The 24,656-nt window shown below is 41.0% G+C and overlaps 1 protein-coding gene across 1 annotated transcript in view; it reads left to right on the forward strand.

Annotated features, from left to right (window-relative positions):
- Positions 1-2,959: 2,959 nt before the first annotated feature.
- Positions 2,960-24,656, forward strand: part of TNFRSF11B (TNF receptor superfamily member 11b) — a gene marked incomplete at its 3' end in the record, with an annotated part of 28,073 nt that continues 6,376 nt past the window's right edge. Inside the window, exons 1-2 of the mRNA XM_082674550.1 lie at positions 2,960-3,005; positions 21,676-22,045. Coding sequence (XP_082530676.1) covers positions 2,976-3,005; positions 21,676-22,045 — 400 coding nt within the window. The 5' untranslated portion in view covers positions 2,960-2,975. The remainder of the gene's footprint in view (positions 3,006-21,675; positions 22,046-24,656) is intronic.

Genomic DNA, 24,656 nt, shown 5'->3' on the forward strand with positions numbered 1-24,656 from the left:
ACATGCACAGTCAATACACAGACTATTTTGTGACTCTAGACAAATGGTGCCCCGGCTTTTCTCAAGATGACAGTGAATTACACTCCCTCCCACTCTCTCTCTCTATCTCTCTCTCTCTCTCTCTCACACACACACACACACACACACACACCCCACCACCACCACTATTACTATTATTTATCAAACAGTTACAGGGAGGCCAGACGCTGAGCTAAAAGTTTCAAGGAATATCATAGGAAAATATATGATTCCTGCCCTCAGAAGCTTGTAGTCCCGACTTACCTTGTGCTTCTATAAATGTCTCTACGAGCACCTCGGATAAGAATGATAACAATAGCTAGAGTTAGTGAGCACTTACTACGTGCTAAACACTATGTTGAGTGATTTACATGTTTTATCCAATTTAATCCTCATAATAACCCTCATAACCCTCTGAGGGCGGTATGATTTTTATCCTCACTATACTGATTAAGACACCAAACAGAAACACAAATAAGTTAGTTAAAACTTGCCCGGGGTCATAGAGGCAGGATGTAGTAGATGTGGGGTTCAAGTATAGGAGTCAGTCTGGCTCCAAAGCCTGGTATCTTACTTACTCCCCGAGAATAATCAGCGCTGTAATTTAGTAAATATTTCCTACGGCCCAGGCACTGTGCCGAGTTATCTTACATGCATTCCTTTATTTAGCGCTCACAATTAGCGATTAATCTCATTTATGGAATACTTTTTTAAAATGCTTTCATTTGCTCCTTCCCACATTTCTGTAATAGCAGTACTATTTTTATCTTACAGATGAGCAAACTGAGGCTTAGGCAGTCATAAAACTTTCCCAGGGTTAACACTGCGGGATTCAATCCTTGAGCAGTTTTCTCCAAGGCCTGACTCCTGCACATTAGCGTTATATGACAGTTCAAGGAAAATGCCTTCAGATAGTATCCCAGACAAACATTATCCTGAGAAAGACAGTAATACTGCCATTTATATAGTGCTTAACTACTAACACTCAAATTTACTTGAGTCCCATGGTCAGTCTAGGTGCTAGTAGCCCAGATTGTAGGTGTCAAACTGAAGTTCAAAAGCTGAGAGGCAGGGCTTCCCTGGTGGCACACTGGTTAAGAATCTGCCTGCCAATGCAGGGGACACGGGTTTGAGGCCTGGTCCGGCAAGATCCCACATGCCTCGGAGCAGCTAAGCCTGTGTGTCACAACTACTGAGCCTGCGCTCTAGAGTCTGCAAGTCACAACTGCTGAGCCCACATGCCTAGAGCCCGTGCTCCACAAGAGAAGCCACCGCAATGAGAAGCCCGTGCACCGCAATGAAGAGTAGCCCCCGTTCGCTGCAACTAGAGAAAGTCCCTGTGCAGCAACAAAGACCCAACACAACCAAAAATAAAAATAAATAAAATTTTAAAAAATGAATAAAATCTATCTTTAAAAAAAAAAAAGCTGAGGGGCAGGTCTAGAGTCATACCACTTTGTCCCCACTCCCTGACCGTCATTCTTTCACTAGTTCACTTAAAAAGCCACCATGCTCTGGAGAGAGAAAGCTGAATAAGACCTTCTGTCTTCTGTAATTCACAGTCAGAGCAGAAGAGCTGAATTCTTTCCCTCTAAATATTTTCTACTCTTGTGTATGGATCCACTTGGACCTCCTGGTGGAAAGATGTGGGTTTGAAAGGGCAGATACTCTGACCCCTGCTGGTAATACTTGCCCCTGGGGCCACTCTTCTGATTCTCTTCACCTTCCTCTCCTTGAACTCTGGTGAAAAGCAGAAATTGACCTTCTCAGGAGACAGAACTGAACACTTGGCCCTGTTGGGGAGACTGGCTCTGCAGTGGTTTTTCAGCATCCGCAAGCAAAGAGTTCTGGTAGCAACCTTTGAGCAAATCAGTAAACTGCAAGCCCTCAGAATGGGTCTACACTTTAGACGTCATCAGGTCCAACTTTCAGATAAGCAGCTGGTGGGAGTGGATGGGGGAGATAAGAACACTTCAGGAAAAGCACCAAACTTCCGCCAACAGCTTGGGGGCGGTGGAAAGACCTCGAAGAGGCAACTCCAGAAGTTCAGTAGGTAGGACAAGAAGGTACCAATGACCCTTTGATGATGATGGTGTTGATGAAGAAAACAGCTGCGAGTGTATCCCACAGCTTGCAAGGTGTTTCCTGCCCTAGGCAGGAAGTTTTCCTGGGCTGATTATCTCTGGCTCTAACTACCCCAGGCAACAAACGGTGAAGAGGAAAAAGCATGGGCTTTAGGACCAGACAAGTTAGAGGAGTTTCTTCTTCATGTCTATGCAACCTTGGGGATTAATGACTGCAAACTCCCAGAGCAGTGCTCTGAGACAGTGCAGTGCGTGAATAAGAAGGCTTGTTATTGGAGGGCTCAGAAACCGCTGAGAAGCGGATCAGACAAGAGTGGAATACGGTGTCTGGGACGCACTGCAGGCTGCGCCCGGATCTTGGCTGAATCTGACTCTCGGGGTGGAGAAGCCCAGCACAGCAGCTACCCAGCGTGCGCCCAGCCCTCCCACCGCCGGCCGCGGCTGCCAGGAGGCCGGCCGCTGGCGGGAAGGGGTCAGGAAACCTCAGAGCCGCGCGTAGACAGCAGCCGCCTTGTTCCGCAGCCCGGTGGCTATTTTTTTTTTTTTTTTTTTCCGCCTCCCAGGGGCCAGACATCCCTGTCCCAGCACCGCCCACCGCCCCCCCCCCCCCCACCGCGCCGTTTCTTTCCGCCCTGGCTCTGAAAGCGTTAATCCCGGACCCCAGCCCCACTCCCCCGCTCCCGCCCAAGGTTCCTAAAAAAGAAAGGTGCAAACTTTGGTCCAGATAGGGAACGAATGATCAAAGCAAAGCCGATACTTCCTGTTGCCGGGACACTATATATAACGTGATGAGTGCACGGGCTGCAGAGACGCACCGGAGCGCTCACCCCGCAGCCGCCGCCTCTGAGCGCCTGAGGTTTCCCGGGGACCACAATGAACAAGTTGCTGTGCTGCGCGCTCGTGGTAAGTCCCTGGTCCGGGGACGCGGGCACCGGTGTCCCGGGCGCCTGGGGAGGCTTCTCGCCTCCCGGTCTCTCGACCTCCCCGAGGATTGATGGGGGAAAAGCTCGACTTGCTTCCTCTCCCAGGAGAGATTTGGGGTCAGGTTGGAACAGGAGACCTCTTTCAAGCTGATTGTGCTTCTCCTAGGGTGTCCCTTTACACTGGAAAGTTCCTGCTGGGTTTATGGAGAAGAGACGAGCTCTGGACCGTTTTTATTTGAATGATTTTTTATCCATTCTATTTATTGTCTCTCTTCATCTCAGATGGTTCATACCATCTTTGCTTAGTTAACCTGAGCATCATCGTCATTATTATTATCGTTAGCAATAAAGTGGTCTCTTAGAATCAAGATAAGTTGGGAGATGTCAGTTTTCTTAAAACTATTGTAATTAGAATAAAGTTTGGATGCAGTGAATATATGATACATCATTAGGCTCATTCCCCACTTAAGCAAATGCTATAGGAAATTTTGAATAAGTGGCACCAGAGAAAAGATCACACATGCACACACATTCTTTACTGTGCAGTTTAACATTTTACTAACTTTTTATTATCAAAATGGGATATTTCAGTTCTCAATTTCAATGTAATGTGAGATAATGTTAATTAGGTTCTAAAATATATTAAATAATTGAAGTTCAGCACTAAATAGAGCTAAAAGTTATTTTACATATACAATTTGGAAAAGAAGGAATCTCTGTAACTTTTAGCTTCTTTTTTTGTTTTTAATTTGGATGTTGACCCATCAAATTAATAAGATTTGTATGTAGATTATTCTATGACCAATGTCTTATTTCCTTTATGTCACTAGAGTGTGGAATGCATTGAGACATGAATCAGACATTCATGAAAGGACAGGAAAATCCATATTTAAGCCACATATGTGTTTTGGAAGTTGTTGCAGTAACTGCGTGAATATCAGTGTCCAACCCACAAAGAGTGAATGGAAGGCTAGGAAGTCTTCCAATGAGTTCCTGGGATACACAAACATAAATAAGTAAATAAATAGCAAAGTCACTAAAGAAAAGGTAGATTAACAGGAGTCCACACTTACGTATGCTAATCTTAATGTACCACAACAGCTAATACCTATATGTGTATGTGTGTATGTATATATGTATATTATATAAAATAACTCCACAATATGGGTAGCAGGGAGAACTTTTTAAAAAGTGAAGCTTTATTAAAACAGGACACATAGAGAATTGCACAAATCTTAAGTGTCTGAGTTTCTCAAAGTGAACACTTGTGAGCCAGCACCCAGATCAAAGAACACCACATTACCAGCACCCTAGAAGCTTCCTGGGCTTTCTCGCTGTCACCACTATGGCTGTGGCTAGAGGAATCAATATTCTGACTTCTAATGCCAGAGATGAGTTTTGCTTATATTTGAACTTTATGTAAATGAACTTTATGTACTTTTTTGTATCTGTTTGCTTTCACTTAAGGTTCTACTGTGAGATCGTCTCCAGTGTTGGATGTACAAAAGCGCATCCATTTTCACTGCTGTGTAGTATTCCATTGCGTGGCTACACCACAATTGACTTAATCATTCTAGTTTTTGGCTAGTATAAATAATTCTGCTATTAAAATGGGTACCCTTTTATTCTTCCTAGCCTTTTATATGCTCTCAAAGATTTAATTCATATTAAACATATTATCAGTAACTTTTAAATTTTAGAATTTCCATTAAATAATATATATACTTAATAGTAAGTGTTTCAAAATAATAAGTAGACAAATGTTTTGATATCTGGTCTGTATATGGTTGAAGATATATATTTAGATAATACAGCATCTACTAATGGTCGATGATACAGCATTATCAAAAGAGAAACCTTTTATTGTCTTGAACACAGTAAATACTTTAAACAGGAATGATTTCCCTTTCCCTTTCTGTAGTTTCTGAGATTGACTTTATTTTATAAATAATTGAAAAAAGATACTTTGTACTTACACATGAAGAGTCCAAATGCCCTTTTGTAAACACCAAGATGTAGTTCTAAGAACTGGAAGCATTACAGCTATTTAGTCCTTTGTACCAGGCATGCCACTAGGCACTAGGGACAGAATGGAAAACATGGACACGATTTCTGTCCCCATGGACCACATAGCCTAATGGGAAAAGCAGATATTGGATGTATAATAAGAATAACAAAAGGAGAAGCACTAGGTGACGTGGGAACATAAAAGATCCTGCCTTCCAGGACCTCATAAAGAAAGTTGCTGTGCAGTGGTTACGAACTCGGTTATTTTGGATCAAAATTCAAATACCAGGACCACTGCTTACTTGATGAAAGATCGTGTGGCAATTTACATGTCTCTTGAGTTTTAGTTTTCTATAAAATAGAGATAATAATATGCACACATGCAAGATAACCCCATAAAGTTCCTGTTCCATATCAACACTAGCTTCTAGCCTTATGCTCACAGATAACTGTAGGGCGCTCTAGACCCAAGTGAATTACGTACACAAAGTGCTGACGAAGCTCATGGGAGGGAGAGATGGCCACCAACTATTACCTTGAAGGAGCAATAGAATGTTTCACTGTTGGAGATAAAATCAAGGCATCCTGAATCTAAGAAGTGGAAGAAGGTAAAATTGTGAGGCAAAGTACAATTCTAGATTCTTTTTTCGGTACACGGGCCTCTCACCGTTGTGGCCTCTCCCGTTGCGGAGCACAGGCTCCGGACGCGCAGGCTCAGCGGCCATGGCTCACGGGCCCAGCCGCTCCGCGGCATGTGGGATCTTCCCGGACCGGGGCACGAACCCGTGCCCCCTGCATCGGCAGGCGGACTCTCAACCACTGCGCCACCAGGGAAGCCCCCAATTCTAGATTTTTTTGTGAGAGCAGAGGATATGCCTGTAAGCAAGCACTGAGGGGGTGTGGTCATTAGGACTAATGCCATAGTCATGGGCTTTCTGGAATGCTCACTGATGTAGCTAATTAGAGACCTACTCTGCGAGATGAGGTGGTCACATCACCAAGTTATTTCTTTCATGGTTGCTCAAGGAGCCTCCCTAGACTAGGAACATCCTGGTCTAGGACTAGATTTTAACTGGTGGCTGAAACGTCCCAACATGGAGCTCTAGAACCATCCATTGGCCTTCTCAAAGCTAAGCTCTGAATTAATGTGAGACACTAGGGCTTGGGGTTGGGGGGCGGGGTGAAGCACTGGGGGGGGTAGTAAATGTTTTTTCTCTGGACAACTGCCTGATGTGTCCCTCCTCCTTTTGTTGTTGTTTGTTTTGGTTTCCTTCCCTTCCCCCAGTGGTTGAGTATATCTGTCTAGCCTTTTTGTTTGTTTGTTTAAGAGAATGATAACTCTGAAGTTTTGGGGAGAATCTAACATATACTCAGTCCACAACAGTCCTGAACCTCTGACCCTAGCAACCTTTCTGGCCTCTATCACCCATGAACCGTCAGCACAATTCCTAATTTCAATCTGGTCTTTAATTTTACTTCTTAGGTTAAAACCACAGTTGTCAAATTCCACTGGTCAGGGAAGAAGGCTTTCTGTGCCAGATGTTTTATCCACTTAGTTCTAGAAGGAGAGCTATGGCAGTGTCTATCAAAGGGGCGCTAAGCACACACTCAAATATTCTTGCTCTCCTACCCACTAACTTGCCAGCTGGGTTTTGCTCTAAGCAACTCTCAGCCCCCCTGCCTGCATGTTCCCTTTTTGTGAAAGCTTTCTGTAAAAAGCATTATTTCCTTTTGTATCTTGTTGACCAGCAGTATTTCCTTTAGCCTGAGTTTCTCCTTTGTGGCCCCAAAAAAGAGGACTGGAAAGTATATTTCAGAGAAAGAGTAATTTTGTAAAAAATTATGTTTGCATTATTCAACGCCTTACCTAATGATGCTTGGCTACCCCTGATGTTGTTACTATGGAGCAGAGATGCCAACATTATCTGTGTATTTGAGTGTCTTACCCTGTAGAGCAGTAGCTCTCCATCAGATCAGACTTCTTCCATGCACTTATTAAAAAAACCCTTTGTGGGCTTCCCTGGTGGCGCAGTGGTTGAGAGTCCGCCTGCTGATGCAGGGGACACAGGTTCATGCCCCGGTCCGCGAAGATCCCACATGCCGTGGAGCGGCTGGGCCCGTGAGCCATGGCCGCTGAGCCTGCACGTCCGGAGACTGTGCTCCACAATGAGAAAGGCCACAACAGTGAGAGGCCCGCGTACCACAAAACAAACAAACAAACAAACAAAAAAACCCTTTGTAACAACTCCCTTGCTCTCCTGAAATGAAATTTAGAGCGCCTATATTTTACCTACATACAGAATTTTAAAAAATCAATATACTGGCATAACTATACTATAAAGGAGAAATAAAAAGAAAGTAATTTATAATAAAATAAGCTTCACTAGAAGACTTAGTGAAGTAATGTTATATTAGCATCTTTACATAGAATTGCCATGAACAGACTAGGAGGAACAAAGATGGGAGCACACGTGTCACATTGGGGTTCAAAACCATGATCAGTCCTGGCTTTGGTGCTGTGATTTTTTGAATGGAGAACAAATCTTGCTAAAGTTTGAAACAAAACAAAGTACAACCGTCTATCAAATTTTATGTTGTTAAATTCCTAGAAAATTCAATATGTATAAAAATCATGCGAAAACCACTTTATATGTATATACATATGTATACGTGTTTGTGCATATATATTTATATATATTTACATATGTGTATATATGTGCGTGTATATATATGTGTGTGTGTATATAAATATATAAAATGGAGTTCAAATCCAGGCTCATATAATGATATATATATATATTTTTTTAACTTAGATCACTTATATCAGTCAACAGGACATTTGAAAGTATGTGGGACATGGGATTATTCTTGATCATTGGGGACATTTAGCAGCACATAGAAACCGTGACAACAGAAATCGCCCACAAATTTCCAGAACTTCTAGGGGATAGTACTACACCTGTGGTAAACAAAATATGAGCTCTTTGCAGACATAAATTTTCATGTGATTCATATTTATAGCCCCCAGGTCTGCACAGTGCCTGACGCTAAATGTGTGTTTGCTGAGTCAAAGGAGCTACGGTGAGATTTGCTGGGGTGTGTGTATAACCTACCAGCAATTTCCACGGAGATCCCAACAGAATGTAGCTTACTGCCGGAGATCTAACATTTTAATGTTAGCTTTGATCTCTTTCAAAATATAAATATAACACCCTACCCACCTGACCAGTATTTTAAATATTCTTTTGTCCATTTCTACTATGAAGATACATACCAATACCGTCGTGGAGGTCCATTCTTAAGAGAGCAACAAAAATGAACCAGATTTATATGTATACCCTTGCAGGTGCTACCTAACCTCAGCTGAATCCCCTTTTGACCTTCCCATCAAGTGTTCATTCTTGGTTTGATAAATTTGATACATTCGTAAAACATCCCAATGGAGATGTCAAATAGGCATTTGGATTCAAAAAAGTTCAGAGCACAGGGGAAGCCTGGACTTGAGATAAGAAAATCTGGGTCATGAGCATAGAATGGGTTTTTTGTTTGTTTGTTTTTTGTTTGTTTGTTTTTAAGCCATAGGGAAGGATATTTCACAGGGCAAGAGAGGAAAGGAGGGAGCAGCTCCAGAGTACATTTCTGATATTGACAGTCAGGTAAACAAAATGCAAATATGAACAGTAATAGCAGCCATGTTTAGAAAAGAAAACAAAAATCAAAATAAAACTTAGCAACCCACAAGAGCAGGAACTAGTCAATCAGAAATGCTAGCAACATCTGTAAACTATCTATGCAAGAAGAAAGAGTGAGGTATAGCCAACTTGAAATACACACGGTATTTTTATGTGACATGTAATTAGTTTTTGGAACTCACTACCACAGAATATTTATTTTGGGGTAACTAGCATAGAAAGTCTAAAAAAAGAATTCTTTTAGACAGTTGTAGGGATAAGAATAGTGTTACAACACATTAGGTAAGAAGCTGTGTGGTACCCACTCCCTCTCACATTTACCTGGCCTTGCTAAATGAATGTTCCAAAAGCCAGAACAGTCTACAGACACACTAAAATGGTTTCTCTCAACTACAAGGTGACATAACTTTCCAGGTGCTTGGGTAGGTTTTTTTTTTTCACCCTAATTTCTCAGAAGCACCTGAATCAGCCAGACCATAAATGGATAGAGGATGCAGGAGGAAATGAAAGGTCATTTCTGAAGGTCATACTTCTAAAAAAGTAGTGTGCTCCAAAAAGCCCTGATTTATTACTTTCTTATTGGGATTTTTAAAAAATCAATCTCTTTAGTATTATAGTTTTAATACTGTGAAAACATTGTTTAATTTCCTTGAAGCATCTTCCTTAAAACTAAAAAGAGCAGCCTTAGGATTTTCACTACAATTTAGTCTGCACCTTGGAAGCATTTTCTATAAGAGCCTCTTAAATAATCAACTTTAAAGTAGGAAAATCTGTGTCAAGATGAATTTAGATTTAAAACAAGATAGAAATTCATCTAAGCTTTGTGACCGCCTTTAGTAAATTCAGTTTTCTTCTCTGGTCTTTGATCCCCAAACCTCCCTTGCCATGTAATGGTACTTTCTTGTTCAAAAAAACTATTTTTTATTCTTAGAAAATATGGATATCAAGACCTTATTCTTTAGAAAGCCCCCCTCCACCATCAGTTGGCATCACCACCAACACCAACACCAACACCAACAAAAGTAATTTAGGAATTCATTTGTGGGGTGTAATGACAGTAAGAGCTCTACAACAGCAGACAAGAAGCAAGGGATCTTATTTCTCAGTTTTGCCTTAGATTCTGAGGTCCAGCCAGTGACTTCACTTCTCTGAGTCTTACTTTGTTCATCTCTAAAACAGGGGTGTTGGACCGGGTGATGTGTGGAAGGTCTGCTTTGGTTTTAAGTCTTTGTCATTAAAAATTGAATCAAAATTTTTTACTATATACCTGCTAATATTCCAGACATACAAAGATCAAATGGACTTAGTTATCTATGCAAAAAAAAAAAAAAAAAAGTATACCAAAGAAATTTAAAAAAAAAATCTATTTTGTTGCAATTGTCAAAGTTTCTTCCGCCCAATTGGTTTCATTTATAAGAAATTCTGTTTAAATCAATGAGATCACAAGAGGAAGCAGCTTTTGAAATGTCGCCTGCTTTTAAGTAGCAAGACTAGATCTGGGCTTTAGGATCACAGATTATTCTTTTAAACTAAAAACTATTTTTTCATTCTGAAACAAGTCCTTTTTGTCTTCAGCTAGCATAGAAGCCATTAATGTGTGTATTTTCATATCCCATATAGTTAGAAGCCAGGTCCAAGACATTCCCTCAGGACTTACTAAAGCGGTATAATTATGGTCACCAGCAATCTCCTTAGACTCCTTTTGAGCAGAGTTTTCAATCTGTATTCACAAGGAAGTACTCGACAACTGCATACTGCTCTTTGGAATAAGTGTCAAACGTTCAGGTGAAATAAGCATGATAATGGGTGGGTTGGCATGACCATTAAATACTGCACTGGAACTCTACATGGGCTGTTAGACACACCCCTCTGCTCCCACACTGTTTCCTGTCTCTTCTAACATCCAGTAAAAGGAAAAAAATCAACTAGATTGTGCTAAAACAAAGGTCAACTAGAAAGTGTGAGTGATGGTTACTGCACAATGATGTAGTCGTTAGTGCCGTTTGTAAACATTTTCCATTCTCCTCCCTTTCAGAAACATGGTAAGATTGTAGTTCTTAGTTTTCTCTGGGGAGCAAGGGGGTAGGGGTGTGAATAGTTCTGGCAATGACTTGTGAGTGTAAATGACAGAAGTCACTTCCACATTAGAGCACTTAATTGTCCATATATGACCTCCAACATTTTTTTCTCTTTCCCTCTTTCACTGCAAATAAACCATGTTCCAGGTATTAATTTCTATATCATCCTAGGTCCTGGACAGACGGCAATGCTAACAACCTTCATTTTCACAAAAATCCTCGAATGTGGAGATTGGTATCTATTTTACAGGCAAGGAAACTGAGATTCAGAGAAGTTAGGTAATTTTCCCTAAGGTGACCTGGCTGAGAGGTATTTTCTGTCCTGTAGGAGCTTACATCTAGCAGCTGAGTCCCGTGAAAAATACCCATAAGGCAGAGCAAAGCTTCTGGGTTCCTTCAACCAGAGTTCTCTTGTCTGCCGGGGTTAAGAATGCCCTGGGATGCGGCTCAGAGTCATATCCTTGGTCAAAGTGATTGCAATGTATTTTTTCATCCTTTTTTCAGCTCCTCCTTCAGCTGGAGGGGGTCACCATGTTTTTGTCTTTGTTTTTTCTGTTGAAATTAAATGTCCTGGGCTCCTTACTGGACTTGAATTCTAAGTCCAGACCCATTAGGGTATAGAGCATGAGGCAAACGCTTTATATTTTAGCTCCTCATTAGAAAAGTGCAATCCTAGGGAAGCAAGAGCGGGTGAAAGAAGAGTAAGCAAAAAAGGAAGGCAACTTCAAGGGGGTGCATCACTGAGAAGCTGCTACTTAGTATAAAGTGCAACTGATTGCTCAGTCTCACAAGACCATCTTCCAGAGAGGCTGTGTGAACTACTGCATTCCAGGACAGAAGACAGAGAATTTATTCACAGGGATAAATGATAGATAGATAGATAGACAGATAGATGACAGATAGATAGATAGACAGATAGATGACAGATAGATAGGGGATGGGATGGCATGGATGGATGTATGGACAGATAGACAAAATATAGATCTTACTGAATTTTACATTGTGTCATAGGTGATCATTTATATGCCTATCTCGTTAGTAATACTGCAGGTTCCCAGGGGGAATAGTCAATTGTTAAAGGCTTAGGTTCAGACAAGATTGGATTTGAATCCCAGCTCAGATGGGTACTAGCTCTGTGACTTTTGACAAGTCACTCAACTTCCCTGGGACTGTTTCTTCATCTATAAAATGGGGTTAATACTATCACCTCAGAGGTTGGAGGGGATGGATGACAATAGCATGTGAAGAAAGGGCTCAGTATAGAGCCTATTATGTAATGATGTTATAATATATTGTGTTATTATTATTCAGCATATCACCCAGGGCTTCCAGTATGATGTTTTGCATGTTATAGGCACAAGATAAATGTCTACATGTTTAAATCACATCCTGTTTTATTCCATTTCCATTTCTAGTTTCTATTCCATTTCATAACCACCATGGCTGTTTTTTTCTAACTTTCTCTCACGAGCTGCCCTTGACCATATATTGATTGGGCTTCAATCTAGATCATTAGCAACCAGATTGACTCATAGGATGATGTGAGCAATGTATTATCTTTGAGGAAAGGTAGATATAAAATGGAATTTAAAATTTGATGTTCAAAAATATCAACATACTAGGGCTTCCCTGGTGGCACAGTGGTTGAGAATCCGTCTGCCTATGCAGGGGACACGGGTTCGTGCCCCAGTCCAGGAAGATCCCACATGCCGTGGAGCGGCTGGGCCCGTGAGCCATGGCCGCTGAGCCTGCGCGTCCGGAGCCTGTGCTCCGCAACGGGAGAGGCCACGGCAGTGAGAGGGCCGCGTGCCGCAAAAAAAAAAAAAAAAAAAAAAAAAAAAATCAACATACTAAACTGTATTGCCCATTCTGAGCTCAAAATGCCAGGGACTGTAGCTGGAAAACTGAACTAGTGATATCACCCTTGTGCTTGTCAAGTGGGCCTGAATGGACATAATTATAAGGAGAATTGCAACCAGCCCTGTTGTTGAGTTGAAATTTTCAGAATTGATGCTATATCTCAAATCTTGTGATTAATAGAAGTCCAAGAGAAGAAATATTAAGATCTGAGATCCAAAATGTGGGAGATTTCTACACATCTCCCTCGGGAAGTCTGAAGTGTTTACCTGCATTACAAGTTCTTTTGTCTTAGAGATTCTCTCATTTATTTGTTAATCTATCAAATGTTAATTACCTATAAACTCCTCTGAAGCAGCACAAGCCTCATAAGCAACTCCGTTCTGACAATTCTGGTTGATTCCAAACATAAACAAGGTACTGCTAATTAATTGAAAAAGCCTCCAAACAACTAGAGGAAACTTCTTGAAGGGAACCGAAAAAAACTCATTTAAAGTTAAGTTTTACCTGGAGACAGTTCTTCAGCCCCAAGGGAAGCAAAAGAGTGTAAAATTTGGCCCAGTGATTCATCTAATAAATCATAATTGCTTGTGTTTCCCTTCTCCTGTTTACCTAGCAAAAGCTGTTGGCAGCAAATCAGTTCCTAGTAGATGAACAGATTTTAATGCATTTGCTCTACATCCTGACCTAGAGACCTAATCCTGGCTATTGTGGAAATTATTAGGCAGTGGTAGACCCTCAGGTGGGGAACTGGCAGCAGGAGATAAACCTCTCAAATGAGCTACCTGCTTTTTTACACACTTACCTTTCAAATAGAAGCTAAATACAAATGGAACAGTACATGCAAAATGCCAAGCGAAATGAAAGATGCTTAAACAAAAATCTTCCTTTAAGCAAATTCTGTCATCACTATCATTTTACAGATGAGAAAGCTGCAGATTTTGTCCTTGTCCTTGAAAATTTATCCTTTACACGGAGGCTATTTATCTGTGTCTGTAGAATCACCAGTAATCCTAATTACACATAGTAGGTACTCAATATCTATTGAATTGAATAAAATTAAAATAGATATATTGAATACGTGCTATGTATAAGACACCATGCTAAGCATTTAAGGTGTATGGAAACAAACTCTTTTCTATCTGAGCCCTCTAAGCAAATCTGTGGAACTGCCTTGAAATATTTTACTTAGACCAAGCAAGTGATACAAGTTGGGAAGATACTGAAACTGATTTTAAAAACAAGTCAGAGATGCTTTTTCTGGAGATGATTAAGAATAGGATAGATAATCGACTTACGGCATATTTTAGGTGTGTTACTCCCTACTGACCAAGAAACTTCAAAATGTCTCCTAAAATGAGACTGATTCAAAATGTCCCCCATTTCCCACCTCCTATCTAATTAGCATATGTAATACTGACTCATTCTTGTCTGGAATCTTATTCTTTACCAAGTTTATTTGTGTCCCTTTACTAATTTTAAAACAATTGTATAGGGATAGATAAAATAAGGATTATTCTCATTTTAGAGGTAAGATAATGGCCAAGGGTTATTAAGCTGGTGGTCGAACTGAGCTTGGAACCCTGGCATGTAGGTTTCCAGCTAAAAGTGCTCCTGTAAATTCACATCAATCTAATGGATCTAAAAGCTGTACGCTTTTTAGATATTCTTATACATTATCCATTTAGCATTCTTCTTGAAACTTTCTGTGATATCCCTACTTTTTTTTCTCTTTTTCATCCCATCTTGCAAATGTCTGTAGGTTCCAAAGGTAAACATTTTAATCTTTTTTTGCTTCTGTACAATATCCTTGGGTAATGCCATCCTATTCTCTGTTTCTAGAGCCATTTACGTGTTCATAACCCTGAAATCTGTGTCTTTAGCTGCGTTTCTATCCTGAATACCCAATACACGTAGTTAAGTGTCTACTCGACATCATCACTTGAGTCTCATAGTTGGAAGATCCAAAACTAAATTCATTGTCTTCCTCCATAACTGTTTCCTCCTCCTGCTGTTGGTAATTAATGGCAACACCACATATCTAGTAGTCAGAATTCATGGGCATGTTCTCTATTTGCTATTTCTAGTACCTCCCTCCCCATGCAATCAGCTAATATATCATACCTATCCCTTCCTCTCCTCCTTACCACTGTCTAATTTCAGCTTCTCCTCATTTCTGACCTGTTTCTCTATTGAGCCTTTTCTTGATCCTCTTTTTCCTCTGTTTTACCTCCAATTGTTTTGCAGTGATTTATGAGTATTTTACATCAGCCTAGGCTTTTGGATGAATGTTCTAGCAAACAGGAACATTAACTTATTCAACCCCATTGTTTAGCAATATTTCCAGAGCATAGTAATTGTTTCAATAAGTGTTCACTGAATGAATGAATAAATAAATTATTTAAGGAATGGAGGAAATAGGAGAGAAGTTACTATACTATAAGACTATAGAAAGTCAAGTAAACTAATCTTCATAGGAAAAGAGGTTTTTTTTTTTTTTAAAAAAATAAGCTTTATAGTTTATACTACAAGAGATCTTTAGGAAACTCACCATGATATATATCCTGAATGTTTCCTTTCTTGGCTAAGATGAACTGTAAAATACTATGGTTTCCAAACTGACCAGAAGTTTAGCTAACTCTGGAGAGTCCTCAAATAGTTTTCTGTGGCAAAGATCATGACGAGGGATCACAAAAGGAACTCCCAAACCAAGTAGTTATTTCAAGCTTTGTGTGGGCTCCTTTTAATGAATTTTCCATAAACGGAAACCCACTGGGTCACTCATGGTTCTGTATACCAGAGAGAGCAAGCCCAGTGGTATGCGACTGGCTGCATTGCATCATGCAAAAATAAATTTGCTGGAGGAAGTGTATTCTTGTATCCTTTAAGGAGAAGCATATACTGGTAGCCTGCTGTAGTGAAATCACTTGTCATCTAAGAAATTTCCATCTCAGTAACTTTGGACAAGAGCTAGTCTTAGCACAAAGAAAGAAAAATCATCAGTTCATCTAGACTTTGGAAAGGCTTTGGTTGATCTCCTCACTTTCGTGATCTCCTAACACTATGCTCTCGAATCTGAATGAAAAGTTAGCATTTTAGGGCTTACTTTTGGACTGCGCATGAAGGCTATAGCGTAAGTTAGAGCATTTAGTAAATGTTAAAGGATATGGCCAAACAATAGTATTCTATGACACATGCTCTGGGTTTTAATTCTGCCTCTACTAATCACTGTGACCTGGGATGGTTGGTCATTCTAAGACTCATTTTGTAGCTTGTGGAGACTTAATGATGATACTGGTAAAACATCATAAAGTAGGTACCAACCAATGTGTTATAAAGATTATTTTTCAGTTCAACGCCTGGCACAGAGATTTAATGTGTGTTTGTTAGAATGGAACAGACAAAACAGAATTCTACCATCATATGGCCCATTTTTCTTTCCACTACCATATAACTCCTAAATATGGGGAATTTTGTTAGAAATTTTATGTTTGGGACTAAGGGTTATGTGATTAATTGAAAGATCAGTTAAAGCATTTAATAATAAAAATTACATACCTATATCTTAAATATTTTATTTTGACTTAAAACATTTAAATAAACATTCATTCACCCGTATTTTGAGATATAGTCAAGGCCTTTCTTAGAATCTGTGTTGGCTACCTGGAGTCCCATGCTGTCTTTCTTACAAAACCCTTATCTAAAATGTATGGCCCATCCATTTCAGTTTTGGAACTTAAAGACATTTTTGAAATAAATTGATTATATAATCCTTCTGGATGTTTTCCCCATTTTGTTTTTGCAGTTGTCTCAGCTATCTCAGATGCTATGGTAGGGTTCTGTTGTTGTTGTTTTGTTTTTCCATGCCTCAACTTTATCAAGTCATCCCCCAAGCATTCAATTTACTTTTCATAGAAAAATAATTTTTTCACACCCATGTTTACTGGTTTACATAATATTTGAGTCTCCCAACTATAGTTATAACTACAGCATATACAGACACATACATACAATGAGTATCAACAGAGTCAGCAGCAAACATATCACTGACTTTTTTAAGAGAGCAAATGGGAGTTGGAATGCTCAAGGAGAAGGCATGGCTAAGAATCCGGCGAGCTGGGGCAGCCCTTGGTTTTACAAAGGGAATGGAAGGCATGGGTGAATCTGAAAACTGGAGGTTGATAAGAGAGTTCTGCAGTATAGGCATAGCTTGGAGATATCGCGGGTTCAATTCCAGACCACCACAATCAAAGGAATATCACAATAAAGCACATCACATGAATCTTTTGGTTTCCCAGTGCATATAAAAGTTATGTTTACACTATACTGTAGCCTATTAAGTGTGCAATGGCATTATGTCTACAAAACAATGTATATACCCTAATTAAAAAGTACTTTATCGTCAAAAAATGCTGTCATCTGAGCCTTCAGTAGGTCATAATCTTTTTGCAATAATAACATTAAAGATCACTGATCACAGGGAAGTCCCTGGCGGTCCAGTGGTTAAGACTCTGTGCTTGCACTGCAGGGGCACGAGTTCCATCCCTGGTTGGGGAACTACAATCTCACATGCCACGTGGCACGGCCAGGGGAAAAAGAAAAAGATCACTGATCACACATTACCACAGCAAATAGAATGATAATGAAAAAGTTTGAAACATTGCAAGCATTACCAAAATGTGACACAAAGTGAGCAAGTGCTGCTGGAAAAATGGCACCAATGGACGCTCAACACAGGGTTGCCACAAACGTTCAGTTGTAAAAAACACATATATTGTGCTGTGAAGCACAATAAATCAAAGCACAGTAGAGCAAAGTATTGTAAAAAGGGGTTTTACAAATAAAAGAGTGGAACAAGAAGTAGGAGGGGGGTTAGAGCAAAACATTTGTTTCCAAGTTCATTGGCTACTTAAACTCTGTCAATATTACAGTGATAGAAAGAAAAATGGTAGAGCCAGAAAATGCTTCAGAGAACAACTAATTCAGCCCACCCATCACCTTCACCCACTACCATCACCTGCTAATATTTGACACATGAGGAAAGATGGTTGGGTTTGAAAGAGAACATTCTTTAACACAGTCCAACATGAAAGAAAAATGGAAGGTGAGGAGAGGGACAAAGCTACTATAGATGGAGCCTGAACTGTCCTTTCAAGAAAAGAGACATGGGGGGCTTCAGGAAGGATTCCTGGACTTGTGGGAGGCACTAGATTAGAGGACTTCTGGATTCCCTTCAAGGATTAGGGGTCTACACCAGAGGATGGATGGGTAGGGAATGGGGAGAGGAAGAAAGAAAAAATGGAGAGAAAATTCCATTTAATTTTTCTTTAAAAATCAAGCATAACCCAAAGCAGACTGGCCTCTTTTACAGACAGCACTTTATGCTTCTGCATAGACACCTATGTACGTGTCCCAGCCTTTGCAGATATTCATCAGTGGTTATGTTATGCACTGCACAGAAACATTTATTTTTGAACTCTTCTTAGACTTTAAATATTATCAGCTGGCAAAGGAGATAGAGCCAGTGTTAAGATGGTCTGTCCTCCTTTGGCTTCTTCCTCACCGCTTTTCTAGGAAAGGCAGAAGAAAGTGAGAGAGAGGACTGAGATGAAGAGCTTTATTAACTTTGCCCATCCTCTGTCCAGTAACTGGTTCCAGAAATTCGGTGCAGGAATTGGGGCTAACCAGATAGGGAGACTCAGTATCCAATATGGGCCACACAGAGTTCTGTCATTTTACCAAAGTGGAAAATTTTCAAATAAAACACAGAGGCCCAATGGAACTTGCTGAAAACAAGTCTGCAGTTCCTAACGGCTTTCCAATTTTTTAAAAATATATATACGATCATTCCATGCGGTAGCCAAGGAGAAATGACCTTCACCATTATAACTGCTCTCTAATCCTTAAGTCAACCTGATTTATTTATTTTTTCTCTGTGGATTCGTTTCACCTAAGCTTCCCTGTGTTTTGAAGAGATGGCAACTAATTTCCTAAGCATGGTTTCAGGAAACCAACAATGTCATGTCCAATTGCCTAGAAAAATACAAATTGCATCAGTATTCTTGGTCAGGTCTTGTATTTGTGGGGCTGCTTGTAGTGAGCACCATCTGTGGGGTTTTTCCCATCTCATCCTCGTCACTTCTTGGTAAGAGAGAAAAGGGTCCGCTGATGAGTAAATGAGCCATGTTGGTGTGAGGAAGGGGGCGTGATGGGAAGTCAGGCGGGGGGAAGTCTCAGGACTGCTAGCCCTATCAGGATGGGGCTCACTCAGCAGCAGCAAGCAGGACAAAGGCATATCCCTATGGACCTCTGAACTGAGCTTCTTGAAAGAAGAGAACCCTCAAAAGTGGCTTTTCAGGAAACTGAAAGTGAACATCAAGAGAAAAAAAGCATTTTTCATTGCTTTCCTGTGGCTTTGCGAGTTGCATCAGGAAAACTTCATTCCCTAGCGTTGAATATTTTCGAAATATTTGAGCCAAGCCCACACAGGGGCCTTGAAAAATATAGCATAATATGATTCGAATGACCAAGAAGCAACAAAGTCAGTTCATCTTGCTTCATTTCCTTCCAAACATTGATCGTTATTTGTAGTTATTTATTCTTTCCTTCTATGTTCTCTGCCTCCTCACTAGACTGTGGGCAGTTTGAAGAGCATCTTTGTTTCGTGTGCCACCATATGCTAAGATCTTCTACAATGCCTGGTACATGGTAGATGCTCAACAGATATGTGTTGAATGAACAGATTCCATCTATTTCTGACAAATCCAGACCAAACCACAGAGCTTTCACTCGTTACTGGTCCACTTCTTTCTCCTAATGTTGACCCAGTTTATCTGAGCCAATAGAAAACCCCAGGGAAATTCAAGAACATACATTTCTCCAAAACCCTCGGGTCATGAGAGCGTCCTGAAAATACCACCGAAGCAGCCCTGGTTTTGCACTGTATTCTACTTATTGTTGGTTAGGAGTCCCTTACATCACAGCACTCTGAAAATTGCTCTCAGTTAAAAAGTCCATGGCCCTAGGTGAGATCTTTTACTCGTTCAATCTGGTTTATCAGCTCATATTAGGTCCAGACATCCCCGACCCTTGTCATGTCCCAATAAGAAGTGAATAGAATTACTTATTAAAATGCCCAAATGCGTATGAAAAAGGCCTTTCTTTACCTTTGTTATTCCTCTTTCAAAAGGGAGTGCTGTTTCCCTAGCTTGGCACACTTTTTCCAGGTCAATGGGTTTCTGTGAGATTTCCTGAGTTCTGCAAAGAAGAAAGTTTGGAAAAAATTATTGTTTGGCCTGCCACCTTCCCAAAGCCTGAGAACAGTCAGTGTTGATCCCTGTATCAGAAACAAACAATAAAACCCAAACAAACCACCCCTACGCACAAACAACACTTTTTCTTCTAATTAGTGTGAAGAACTACTTCAGTGTTCCCTTGAAGACCTTCTGAGATCTAGACTACAAGACAGAATGCCCATGTGGCGCTGCCTTCCCAAGCAGTACTCTTGCCTGCAAAATCTTTCTCCTACGCACACAGCTCTTCGGCCATTATGGACGGAAACTTCTGAAACCCTGCCTGATCCCTGAAGTTTTTCCCAATTAACCTTAAGAGAGGTGGTCATTTAATTTTCTAGACATCATTCACCTATGAGATTCAAGACTGCACCATATGATGTTATGGAGGAAATATGTCTTAAAATTCTAGGAATCTTCCAGTAGATTACCAGCTGCACAGAGACAAAGATCATATCTTTTATCATTTTTTTTTCTTTTTGGCTGCATTGGATCTTCGTTGCGGTGTGCGGGCTTCTCATCGCACTGGCTTCTCTTGTTGTGGAGCACAGGCTCTAGGCCCGCGGGCTTCAGTAGTTGAGGCGCGTGGGCTCAGTAGTTGTGGCTCACAGGCTCTAGAGCGCAGGATCAGTAGTTGTGACGCATGGCCTTAATTTCTCTGTGGCACGTGGGATCTTCCCGGACCAGGGATCGAACCCATGTACCCTGCTTTGGCAGGTGGATTCTTAACCACTGCGCCTCCAGGGAAGTCCCAAGATCACATCTTACTCACCAGCATATTTCTGGTATATTTCTGGTAGGCATGCAGTACATATCTGTTGCATGAGTGAATGAATGATCAGAATGACTGTAATCACCAACTGTTTACTTTACCATATGTTTGGAATCATTACATCTTAGAACGGGAAAACTAAAAGAAAAATATCATCTCGTCCTAAATATGCTACTGTGACCACCCCATTTAAAGTTTGTTATCTCTCTACCTTCCCCTCCATATTTCCAATTTTTTTACAACACTTATTTTCTATTGTATAATTTATGTGTAATTTGTTATTTATTTTCTTACTCCCCCAGTTGGATGGTAAACTCCATAGACAGAGTTTATTGACTATTTTATTCACTACTGTATCCCAATTGCCCAGAACAGAGCCTGGGACACAACTATCGTCAAGTGAATAAATTATATTTATTGCGTATGGGCTCCACACATGGGAATCACAGCAGTAGATTTTTCAATCCCCAGCCCCAGCTTCACATCTGTGGAATCAGAATGTTTAGGGATATAAATCTCAGGAATCTACATGTTATCAAGGTGTCTAGGTGATTCTGGTAGAGCTATTCTGAGAACCACTAGTTCCCCCAACTCACTAATCTAGATAATCCTGAAGCCCAGGGAGGTAAAGTGTCACTCAGGGCACATGGGTTATTTAGCAGTGCATCTAAGTGTAATCATTTCTATTCTGATGAGCTTTCCACTCCAGCCATCTACGAGCTAGATTTACTGAATATGTTTTGCTGCTATTGCCATCTTGGTCTTTGAGATTAAGCTACTTAGAGGCAAGAATTATGGCTTCTGAAATCACTTTCTGGGGTTGTAGCTCAGTAGGCAGGAAGGGCATGAGCCTTCAGGTATTAAAGGACTCTTTGAGGTTAATGATGCTTTTGCACAGAAGAACCACCCCATTTCCATGCTAACATGCCACGATTTCCCTTTCTTCTTCTAGTTCCTGGACATCTCCATTAAATGGACCACCCAGGAAACCTTTCCTCCGAAGTACCTTCATTATGACCCTGAAACCTCTCGTCAGCTGCTGTGTGATAAATGTCCTCCTGGCACCTCCCTAAAACAGCACTGCACAGCGAGGCGGAAGACCCTGTGCGCCCCTTGTCCTGACCACTACTACACAGACAGCTGGCACACCAGCGACGAGTGTCTGTACTGCAGCCCAGTGTGCAAGGAACTGCAGTACGTCAAGCAGGAGTGCAATCGCACCCACAACCGCGTGTGCGAATGCGAGGAGGGGCGCTACCTGGAGCTGGAGTTCTGCTTGAAACATAAGAGCTGTCCCTCTGGATTTGGAGTGCTACACGCTGGTATGCATTCGCTTCCAACATGCGGCCGAATTCATTAGCATCACACACAGTCAGGCCGTAGGGAAAGGTTAAGGGAACATGTTTGTCCCGGTGACATTACAGGACAGCAAATTGCAAAGGTAATGGAACCTGCTAGGTATGTACTATGTGTCTGGATGGCTGCCAAAGAACCATTCCTCAGAGGAACACTTTGCCACTAAGGGGCAATTTAGTTACAAATCTCAAATGCAGCAAATCACTCCCTAATGAGATGCATGATTGACTGCTCTTCCTTAAAGGGACACACTCCGAGTTGCACTGTTTATAGCTGAGCTATGCCTCTGTGTTTCACTTCAGCATGGAGAGCTTCAAACTGCAGTGCTTCCTGACAAACATTAAAAATGTTAACTGATACCAAGAGAGTAATTATGCGGATATTAATGAGGCTCTGGCATGCTAACAATGAGTAGTTGTAATTAATTATGTAAGAAATGAGAATGGCTAGGGGAAATGCAGTTCATTATTAAAAATGAAGCTAGTTCTTCCTTTGGCCTGGCAGTTGAGTGTCTGGGAGGATAAAGATGGTAGCAGCATCTCTTCAATGAGCTTATCCTTTATCTTAGACAAAGCAGACTGTCAAGCCAAGAGTAAGTACCTGTCTACAAACAAAGTACTTTCTCTTTTTGCATTTTGAATAGCATAGGTTAAGGCCAGCGTGCACTGAACTTTCTAAGGTTGTAACCCACTTTTTTTTGTTTTTTTGCTACATTCACGAAGCTTCGGTATAGTCTGCATGCTCTCCTGGCCTGGGAAAATTAAGAGTATTCACCTACTTTTCTGGAGGAAGCAGTAATCGGTATAGATTCCAATGACACAGTCTGAAGCAGTGTTTCTCAACCTCAGCTCTACTAACATTTGGGGGCTGGATAATTCTTTTTGTGGGCAGCTGTCTGGTACATTGTAGAGTGTTTAGCAGTATCCCTGGTCTTTAGCCACTAGATGCTAATAGCACTCTTCCCCCAGTTGTGACAACCAAAAATGGCCCAGACATTGCCAAATGTCCCCTGGATGGCAAAATCACCCCTGGTTGACAGTCATTGGTTTTGAGGATGCTAATTATTTGTAACTATTTTGACTTTAAGAAGTTGTAATATAGATTCTAAATGATTATAAACATTTTAGGTTTAAAGGCCTACAAAGGAAACATATTCAAAAATTGAACTACTGGGCTTCCCTGGTGGTGCAGTTGTTGAGGGCCCACCTGCCGATGCAGGGGACACGGGTTCGTGCCACGGTCCGGGCAGATCCCACATGCCGCAGAGCGGCTGGGCCCGTGAGCCGTGGCCGCTGAGCCTGCGCGTCCGGAGCCTGTGCTCCGCAATGGGAGAGGCCACAGCAGAGAGAGGCCCGTGTACCACAAAAAAAAAAAAAAAAAAAATTGAACTACTAAGTTGCCTAAGTTGTGAATTTTATAAAATTAATCACAGAAGGTGCAAATTGCATGACAGTTCCTTAAAATGCCTCTAGTATGAGTATCTGAGGAAGAAATTGGTGACACTTCTTAGCTTTTATTGGATGATACTTTGGGACTCAAAAGCTAAGCCAAGGTGTAGAGGGGGAAGCCCACCCAACAGAAACAGATCCACTGAATTCAATTCAGTAATTTATATATGTGGGGAAATTAATTAAGCAGGGGCTATGCAGCTTGGAAACTAGAAAGTTTTGAAAAATAATGGAAGTAGTAAGGATTTTTCTCACACAAGCATGAAAATTTGTTTGTAGAACGAAGTAAGCAGGCAGCCAGAAGACTTAGTACAAAGGTACACGTTTATTCATTTACTTACTGCTCCCTCCCTAGAAACCTACAAAGGAGTTCCTCATGGAAAATACGAGGTTTCCAGTCCAAAGACATGATTCTGTAGTATTATTCTAAAAAGTATTTAATAATCATTCTTGTTTTTTTTTTTTTTGCGGTGCACGGGCCTCTCACTGTTGTGGCCTCTCCCGTTGCGGAGCACAGGCTCCGGACGCGCAGGCTCAGCGGCCATGGCTCACGGGCCCAGCCGCTCCGCGGTATGTGGGATCTTCCCGGACTGGGGCACGAACCCGTGTCCCCTGCATCGGCAGGCGGACTCCCAACCACTGCGCCACCAGGGAAGCCCGTGGTTGTTGTTTTGAAGCCAGATTGTCTTCTCCTCTCCATATTTTACACTGACCCTTGAAAACATGGGTTTGAACTACGCAGGTCCACTTGTATGCACATTTTTTTTCAATAGTAAATACTACAGTACGACATGATCACAGTTGCTTGAATCTGTGAATGCAGAACCCCGCTACAGAGGGCTGACTATAAAGTTATAATGGGATTTTCGACTGTGCAGCCTGTTGGTGCCCCTAACCCACCACTGTTCAAGGATCAACAGTACTTCATCCTGTTAGTCCCGTAATTCTTATGTAATTGCTTATGGCTAGCATGGTGAATTCTCCACTGAAAAGCACAACTCCTCTTGCCATTCTATTTCACATTTTGCCTGCCAGATTGTACTTTGTATGTTTCTGTTGATATTAATAAGGCAAAATCATTTACTTAGATGGATACATCTTTTTATAAGAAGTTCTATCAGTCATAAAA

This window comes from Grampus griseus, assembly GCF_964374135.1.
Source record: "Grampus griseus genome assembly, chromosome: 17".
Lineage (NCBI taxonomy): Eukaryota > Metazoa > Chordata > Mammalia > Artiodactyla > Delphinidae > Grampus > Grampus griseus.